Below are 9,226 nucleotides of genomic sequence, written 5' to 3' on the forward strand. Positions count from 1 at the left end.
GTGATCAATGAGTGGAACAGGCTGCCCTGAGAGGTGGTGAGTTCTCCTTCAATGGAAGTCTTCAAACAGAGGCTGGACTGACATCTGTCTGAGATGGTTTAGTGACTCCTACATTGAGCAGAGGGTTGGACACAATGACCCTGGAGGTCCCTTCCAACTCTTGACATGCTAGGATTCTATAAATTGAAAGAGAACAGCCCTTCTGTTAAGCTCATTGCCTGTGTGCTTTGCGGCCAACTCTCACAGAGCATATTTGGTGTATCTCCAATGATGGGAGATACGTAGACGATGTGCATTGTCATCACACTAGATCATCAGAAGGAACTTTGTCATCTAAACGTAACTTTTGGGTACTGGAAACGAGAAGCATGCACATTTTAAAACCTGGTTATGCTCAGATAACACCCTATCCCAGCACATTTTCTCATCAGTACTAAGCACCTATTGTATCTCCAGGAGAAATTCACCTTAAAGGTACCGTCACACTCAGCGACGCTGCAGCGATATAGACAACGAGCCGATCGCTGCAGCGTTGCTGTTTAGGTCGCTGTAGAGACGTCAAACACAGCAGCTCCAGAACAATGCAGGAGCGATCCTGTGACGTAGCGGTGACTCACTTATCGTTCTCACAGGTCATTAGCTCCATGTAAAACATCGCTGGCATCGTTGCTTTTGCTGTCAAACACGACGATAAACGCCAATCTGATGACCAAATAAAGTTCTGGACTTCTAGCTCCGACCAGCGATATCACAGCGGGATCCAGATCGCTGCTGCGTGTCAAACACAACGAGATCGCTAACCAGGACGCTGCAACGTCACGGATCGTTGTCATTCTCATTGTAAAGTTGCTGAGTGCAAAGGTACCTTTAATCCAAAAGTCCTTTCAAAGTCAGATCGGCGACCATGATTACACAACAGGACATCACAGTCTTTATTTACAAAAGTAATGCAATTTAGAAGGTTCTTCCACTTTAAAAGCAGTTGTACAGGATCGGACCACCTTGCAGCCAAGCATTACTTACCTGGTGAATACCCTGCAACTACCCTCTTCTCCCTCTCTGCTGCTTCTCAATTAACTTTGTTTACAGGGTTGGAGCAATGATATCTAGTCTACAAATGACCACTGCAGGCAATCACTGAGTCCTGCACCCTCATCTCACATAGTTTGGCATCGCTTCAGAGAACAATGATTGGCTGCAGCAGTTATGTGTGTAACTGAAGAGTGACAGCAGCGCTAGAACTGTAGGGGCTTCAACAGGTAATTAATGCTTATTTTGGTATTTGGCCCCAATTTTTGGGCAACCCCTTTTAACAATATTGACCACATTTCATGTTATGTAAAGACTGGTTGGTCATGGAGACTTGGAAGATACAACACTAATGCAGTTCACGAGATCTTGAAATTCTAATTTTCTGCAAGGACATTCTGGAAAAACATCTCTCCTCCAAAAGCGAATTATGGGACCAAAGTTGAGGTTGTGGGTCCCAATAACAATGTGGGTCTGTATATACAGTATATAAAAGTCAGAGAAGAAATCTAAGTGCTTTCATGATTAGGAGCCAGGAGTCCCATTTTATGGGGTAGCAGTACTAAGTAACTTTCAGATTACCCCAGAGTTTATGCAGGATCATTTTAAGTTCAGTGATATCTCCGTCCACAAAGACTCCAGTTTCTCCTGTATTTCCTCTATCGAAGACCCCGTGTCGTGTAAGTCTGACGTAGCCGGAGACATTTTGGACTTCGTCTCCTCCATTTCCATTTTAATAGTATGGGTAAAGTGTTCAATCTGCATCAGGGTATTCCTCTGAAACTCCTCGACTTCTCTGTGCACCTGAGCTGCCATCTCTTCAACATAAGGAGCCACCGGTACGTTGGGTTGACCTTCTGGAAACCTCTCTCTCAAATTTCGAGGATACGTCACCAGCTGTTCTTTCAGTGCATCCAAGTTTTTATGGATTTTCTCGTGCAAATTATTTGCATTCTGAGTCAATTTACGAGATAATTCTTGTACCTGAGCCGTTAGCTTTTCCTGGGAGGTCAAAGATTGCGGAGAAAGGGTCTCATGGAGTTCTTCAACTGCATGGTGGATCTCTGCCAGGAGTCTTTCGCCCAATGGAAGTAGAACTTCTCTTACCTTCTCTGTTTGCAGAATGATTTGGTCTTGGATGTTCTCTGCCAGCTTGTGCGGGACTTTATTACTCATGTGATCCTTGCTCAAGCTGAACTGTGCGACCATCTCCTTTGTGCCCCACTCCAAATGGTGCTTCAGTTCATCGGTGTAAGGCAGCAGACGGTTCTGTACTTGTTCGAGATTTTTGCTTATCTTCTGGTGCGCTTCATCAATGTAAGGGTAAATCTTCCGTTGGATCTCCTGCAGTTCCCTTCGGATAAGTTTGTGCAGTCCCTCTGAGTCTTCATACAAGTGCTTCTGGAGCCCGCTCTTCCATGGACTAAAGATATTGCCCACGTAGTTGACTCCATTTTGAAAACTGTTTCTCAAGCCGCTAGAGAGGAGAAAAATAAAAGATTCATATCAATTTCATGTTTCCATCGCAGTAAAGTACATGATTGCAAACAGCTCTAGCCATATTGGCCACTATTCCGGGAGATGATCCATGTGGCGGCCCAAGTTTTGGCACATAGCCATGGTGTCCAATGACAACATCTGATGGCGGAGTATTCCCGCGTCATGCAAAGACATTTTTTGGGAGCAATGTGTTTTGTGAGGTGTTTGGGAGGTTTCATCTGCACCCTGGAGATTTTGGCAGCTCTTCCAAGAGTCATGAAATCTCCATTTTCCAGAATCGTTCTGCATGGGTTGGCAAGTATGGCATAACGGGAACCTGTCACCTTTGTAAACACTATGTAATCTGCAGATAAGTCACGTTACAATGCTGGCCGGCCACCTTTCTGAAAGTGCGGGAACCAAGAGAAAATTAACTTATTTCTTCCCAGGAGCCGCCGGCTTTCAGTCATGGCGGAATGCACAAAGCAGCTCCACTTACTATCCAGTGAGCGGCGAATGTAAGCACACCACGGCACTTTGATTGACAGCTCGCTCTGCACAGATGTCTTACACAGCAGGCTGTCAATCAAATTACCAGGGCGTAATAACAGCTGCCACTCACAGGAAAGTGAGCGGTGACTGCAGCCACTCTGTGCTCGCCTCCATGACTGAAAGCCGGCAGCTCCTGGGAGGAAATAAATTTGGTTTTCTCCCAGTAATTTGACCTGCACTCGTTATCCTTGTCCTTAATTAAAGTTTGCCATCTGAAATAAAATAAAAAGGTTTTATTTTATTTATTGCCACGTAACTATGCAGATCATATGTTTTAGTTTCAGATAAACCTACCTGACTTCGGTCACCGGAGTTTTATGAAGGTGCCATTCATTTTTCTCATTAGCCAACTGGCTGAAATAATCCCAGAAGCCATTTCTAGTATAATCAGCCTGGCAACCTGACAAGGAAAAAGTTTTGTTAAAAAGTGGAATATAAACATTTATTTTTCTAAAATCAATAGTAAATTTAAAAATAAATATAAATATATGTTGTCGAAGAAACCCTCTTCTTTCTCCTCCTGGATGGATCTTTCATTCTCAAAGTTCTCGGTCCACAAGTAAAATGCATCTTCATTGATTACAGACTTTCCTATTAGGGCTGACCCACACGTCCAGATAATTCCGGTACCGGAATAAATCGGTACCGGAGTTATCCGTGTCCGTGTGCCTGGGAACTCACGGAGGCCATACGAGCGGGACACGTGTGCCGCCCGTATGGCGAGTGGGTACCACACGGAGCGTGTGGTACCCACTCTGCATGGTGCTGAAGCTGCGATTCATATCCTCTCTGCAGTAACGTTTGCTGCAGAGAAAATATGAAGAATAGTGTTAAAAATAAAGATTTAGGTGTCCGCCGCCCCCCCACCCCCTGTGCGCCCCCCCGCTGGTCAGAAAATACTCACCCGGATCCCCCGTCGGCAGTCGCTCCTTCCTGGTCTGGCCGCGGCTTACTGTATGCGGTCACGTGGGGCCGCTCATTTACACTCATGAATAGGCGGCTCCGCCCCTATTGGAGGTGGAGCCACATATTCATGAGTGTAATCGGCCGCATACAGTAGAGAAGCCGCGGCCAGACCAGGAAGGAGCGACTGCCGACGGGGGATCCGGGTGAGTATTTTCTGACCAGCGGGGGGGCGCACAGGGGGTGGGAGGGCGGCGGACACATGGATCTTTATTTTAAACACTATCATTCATATTTTCTCTGTAGCAAACGGTGCTACAGGGAAGATATGAATGGCGGCTTCAGCACCATGTGGGGGGGACAGCGCTTACTGTAGCGCTGTCTCCGGCACGCCACACGGACCCCAGACGGAGAATGTCCGTGTGAGGTCCGTGTTTTACACGGACCCATTTACTCTATTGGGTCCGTGTAATCCGTGCGCTCCCACGAACACTGACATGTCTCCGTGTTTGGCACACGGAGACACGGTCCGCACACGGTCCGCACAAAATCAATGACATCTGAACAGATGCATTGATTTTTATGGGTCTACGTGTGTCAGTGTCTCCGGTACGGGAGGAAACTGTCACCTCACGTACCGGAGCCACTGACGTGTGAAACCGGCCTAACTAAGATAGATGACAGTTGGTGCTCATAGAGTTCTATGGAGAACTGCAGCTGAATGTCTGTGTCTGTCTCTATCTCCTCCCCTCTGCATAGATTCTTGTGAGCACCAAGTGTCATCTCACACCTCAGTAATGGGAGACCTGTCCACTGAATACAGATTTTATCCATTGATTCAGAGTGAAAGATCAGTCCAGGAGGAGAAAGAAGCGGATTTCTCTAAAGAAGTTATATTACATAGTTATTACATAGTTGCTTATTTTCATGAAATATAAATTAAATACAGTATATGGCTATATAGATCAGGAGAGACGACTGTCAGTCATTACATGACTCACACTGGTAACTCTCCCTTTCATTTACAATAAGTGTTGAGTTTATCTTGTGATATCTATTTTTTTTTGTTAGTTTAGGAAAGGCTACACTCTGTACATTCATAAAATTGGCTGTCGATTTTGATTTTTGGAGATAACGCACTGTAATGATAACTTACCAGCTATACCCAAAATCAGCAACAGGTAAAAGACCTTCCCATGTGCCATTTGCGAGCCAACGACTTAAATCTCAATTTCCAAGAATGCAAAATGTAGAAACCTTGTATAAAGATAGAATAGTGTTAGTATAACGTTCATGAATATGGAAGCAATGAGGGGGAATACATTTGCTGGATCCTGGTCATGCAGCCAGGTTATTAATCCATGGCCAACGCTTTGGAGCCACAGATTTGCAATGGCCAGGTCAGTATCCCATGCCCGCCAGATGGGAGCCATGGAATTGCAGTGGCCAGGTCAGTATCCCATGCCCACCGGATGGGAGCCATGGAATTGTAGTGGCCAGGTCAGTTTCCCATACCCGCCGGATGGGAGCCATGGAATTGTAGTGGCCAGGTCAGTTTCCCATACCCACCAAATGGGTGCCATGGAATTGTAGTGGCCAGGTCAGTATCCCATACCCACCAAATGGGTGCCATGGAATTGTAGTGGCCAGGTCAGTATCCCATGCCGGCCAAATGGGAGCCATGGAATTGCAGCAGCCAGGTCAGTATCCCATGCCCGCCAGATGGGAACCATGGAATTGCAGCGGCCAGGTCAGTATCCCATGCCCGCCAGATGGGAGCCATGGAATTGCAGCGGCCAGGTCAGTTTCCCATGCCCGCCAGATGGGAGCCATGGAAATGCAGTGGCCAGGTCAGTTTCCCATGCCCGCCAGATGGGAGCCATGGAATTGCAGTGGCCAGGTCAGTATCCCATGCCCGCCAGATGGGAGCCATGGAATTGCAGTGGCCAGGTCAGTATCCCATACCCGCCAGATGGGAGCCATGGAATTGCAGTGGCCAGGTCAGTTTCCCATACCCGCCAGATGGGAGCCATGGAATTGCAGCGGCCAGGTGAGTTTCCCATGCCCGCCGGATGGGAGCCATGGAATTGTAGTGACCATGTCAGTATCCCATTCCCGCCAGATGGGAGCCATGGAATTGCAGCGGCCAGGTCAGTATCCCATGCCCACCAAATGGGAGCCATGGAATTGCAGCAGCCAGGTCAGTTTCCCATGCCCGCCGAATGGGAGCCTGTCACGGGGAGACTAGGTGGGCAAGAGCTAATAACCCGGGCCCCTGCAATTTCCCTCAGACTAGGGAAATCCTGACTGACCCTCTACCTAGAGTTTACACTGATGGTGTGCATGTCTAGGCCTCGACCCTCGCCCTGTCTCCTGTTTCAACCCTAGGCTGAAACCACCGCCCACCACCCAGTGAAAAGATCATACACCAATACCCACAGTTAGAACAGATAAGGATAACGGAAAATATACACCACGCCACAGTCACTCAGGAATACACAATAAATGCGCAGGGCAAAATAAATACAAATATAGGAAGGAGTAAATAAGACAAAGGGAAATACACCACCAGCAACGATACTCCAACTACTAGCTCACCACTCCAGACCGAGATAACAACGCACAAGACAGAAGCTATAATCGGCGATGCCCAATGTTCAGGAGAACTATTTAAAGGCAATGGGCATGGCCCAGCTTCCAATCCGAGCATCAGGTAAATTAACCCCGGACCAGCTAAATAAAATCTAGCCGATGCCAATGAGCACATAGTGGTCAAAAGCGGAATTACCGCTGTCTGTCGAACGACCTGGTCTGAACAGCGTCCGACATGACAGAGCCGTGGGATTGTAGAGGCCAGGTCAGTACCCCATACCCACCGGATGGGAGCCGTGGAATTGTAGTGGCCAGGTCAGTACCCCATACCCGCCGGATGGGAGCCATGGAATTGCAGTGGCCAGGTCAGTATCCCATGCCTGCCAGATGGGAACCATGGAATTGCAGTGGCCAGGTCGGTATACCATGCCCGCCGGATGGGAGCCATGGAATTGCAGTGGCCAGGTCAGTATCCCATGCCCGCCGGATGGGAGCCGCGGAATTGTAGTGGCCAGGTCAGTATCCCATACCCGCCGGATGGGAACCATGGAATTGCAGTGGCCAGGTCAGTATCCCATACCTGCCAGATGTGAGCCGTGGAATTGCAGTGGCCACGTCAGTATCCCATGCCCGCCAGATGGGAACCATGGAATTGCAGTGGCCAAGTCAGTATCCCATGCCCGCCGGATGGGAACCATGGAATTGCAGTGGCCAGGTCAGTATCCCATGCCCGCCGGATGGGAGCCATGGAATTGCAGTGGCCAGGTCAGTATCCCATGTCCGCCAGATAGGAGCCGTGGAATTGCAGCGGCCAGGTCAGTACCCCATACCCACCATATGGGAGCCATGGAATTGTAGTGGCCAGGTCAGTATCCCATGCCCGCCAGATGGGAGCGATGGTCAGTATTCCGTGGCCGTCTTCTACCTGCTGGAATCCCTGGAACCTCTTCCGATTTGCAGGCTCGGCACGATGGAGTTGCCAGCAGGTAGGAGGCAGTTTCCCAGGGCTCCCATCCGATGCTGCAAATCGATTCACTCATCTCTAATCAGCGACCATCCAGCTAACATTTGTCATCTAATTGCATCTTTTATGACGCCTTAAAATCAGTCGATCAGCGGCACATCCCTTCCTGTGAGTAGAAAGGGTGAAATCTGCAGCACAATCCACAGGTGACACACGCACAGACGTTGCTGCAGATTCTCTCCGCACAAAAAAGAGCAATATGTGAACTTCGCTTTCGAGCTTTCTTCCCACACCAGTGGTCTCCAGCCCTAATTGGAAGTCGCAGTCTGGCCATAAACTTCAGATTATCATAGTCCAGAAGGCGGCGGATCAATCTACTGTCCGATCATTCATACTATTAGCAAAATGCCAGACTAACCTGGCAGACTAAGCGCATGATGAAAAGAGTAAGTGCAGAGCGCACTGAATATATATGATCACTAGAGACCGGACTATTGGGACCCCCATTAATCTTTGCTCGGCATCATGCATTCACTTTTATAGCAGTTATGGACCCCAACTAATCATCTGGTGTTTCTTTTCACAAATAATCCTTTTCTTTCGTCTCCTCTTGGGGGCGCTCTTCCTATCCGTAGCTACAGTATTATATATAACACATGGCATCCGGGGCCCCAGATGTTACATTGGGGCCCCATAAGTACAATTATACTGCCACGTTCTATCATTTATTGCAATGTGCAGAAATATTCCATATTTTAATATAATAATCAATAAAAGCCAATAACAAAACCGACATGGCAAGTCGCAGACTTACGGAATTTTTTTTATTGATTTAAAAATGTATTAAAAATTGTTATATTTAAATTATAAAAAAAAGGCATTAAGTTTATTTCTTTTCCTAAAGTCATGGAGTCTATGACGTATTCTGTACAACTTTTATTCGCTATGTTAGCCCTGAATTAGTGATTATTGCATGCTGATAATCTAGGATAATGCAATGATGGAAGTCTTACCTGCAGTAATTTCTTCCCCGGTCAGTGGTAAATCCTGGAGTGAAGCGGAGATCTCGATGGCTTCATGCTTTCACAGAATGATTGGTGCCGCCTCTTCGTCCGTGGTGTGAACGAGGTTTCTTCAGGAGAGATGTCGTCAGCACGCCTGATCTTATGGGACATACACACACGACTATTTGGGCTGTGATGTAAGATACTCACTGACCACAAGGAGGCAGCGCTTCCAGCGTAGCGTGATATTTTTTATTAAATCACTAATTATTTGACATTGATTTATTGAGAAAGAAGACAAATATCCTACTCTACACGTGATACTTTTACCGAAAATAAACCATAAAAAAAAGTTTAAATAAAAAAAAAAAACACTCTGATTAAAAAATACTTTATGTATTCATAGCTATACAGTATACATACTTGGCATAAGTGCATTAGTATAACCCATACGTTACAGTTCACAATGCTCGATGAATAAATAAAAAAAAATATAATGTCAGAATTGCTGTTTTTTGTTCGTCTTTTTTGTAGAATCTGAAATTAACAGCAATCAAGAAGAAATACGTACCACAATGGAAACATCAATTCATTCCTAATGAAAAACCTAAAAAATAAAAGACCACAGCTAACATGTCCTTTATAGTTCAGCTTACAGAAAAAAACTTGCAAAAAATTAAAGGAGTTATCTATAATGAATGCT

At 46.5% G+C, this 9,226-nt stretch overlaps 1 protein-coding gene across 1 annotated transcript; it reads right to left on the reverse strand.

Moving 5' to 3' along the window:
* Window positions 1–908: 908 nt before the first annotated feature.
* On the reverse strand, window positions 909–8,734 carry APOA5 (apolipoprotein A5). Its single transcript, XM_077249910.1, has 4 exons — window positions 8,533–8,734; window positions 5,120–5,220; window positions 3,355–3,460; window positions 909–2,506 (listed from the first exon to the last, which is right to left on the reverse strand). Exons 2-4 carry the CDS (start codon window positions 5,166–5,168, stop codon window positions 1,630–1,632), a joined length of 1,032 nt encoding a protein of 343 aa, XP_077106025.1. The 5' UTR covers window positions 5,169–5,220; window positions 8,533–8,734; the 3' UTR covers window positions 909–1,629.
* Window positions 8,735–9,226: the final 492 nt, after the last annotated feature.

The sequence above is a fragment of the Ranitomeya variabilis genome, chromosome 4, assembly GCF_051348905.1.
Source record: "Ranitomeya variabilis isolate aRanVar5 chromosome 4, aRanVar5.hap1, whole genome shotgun sequence".
Classification (NCBI taxonomy): domain Eukaryota; kingdom Metazoa; phylum Chordata; class Amphibia; order Anura; family Dendrobatidae; genus Ranitomeya; species Ranitomeya variabilis.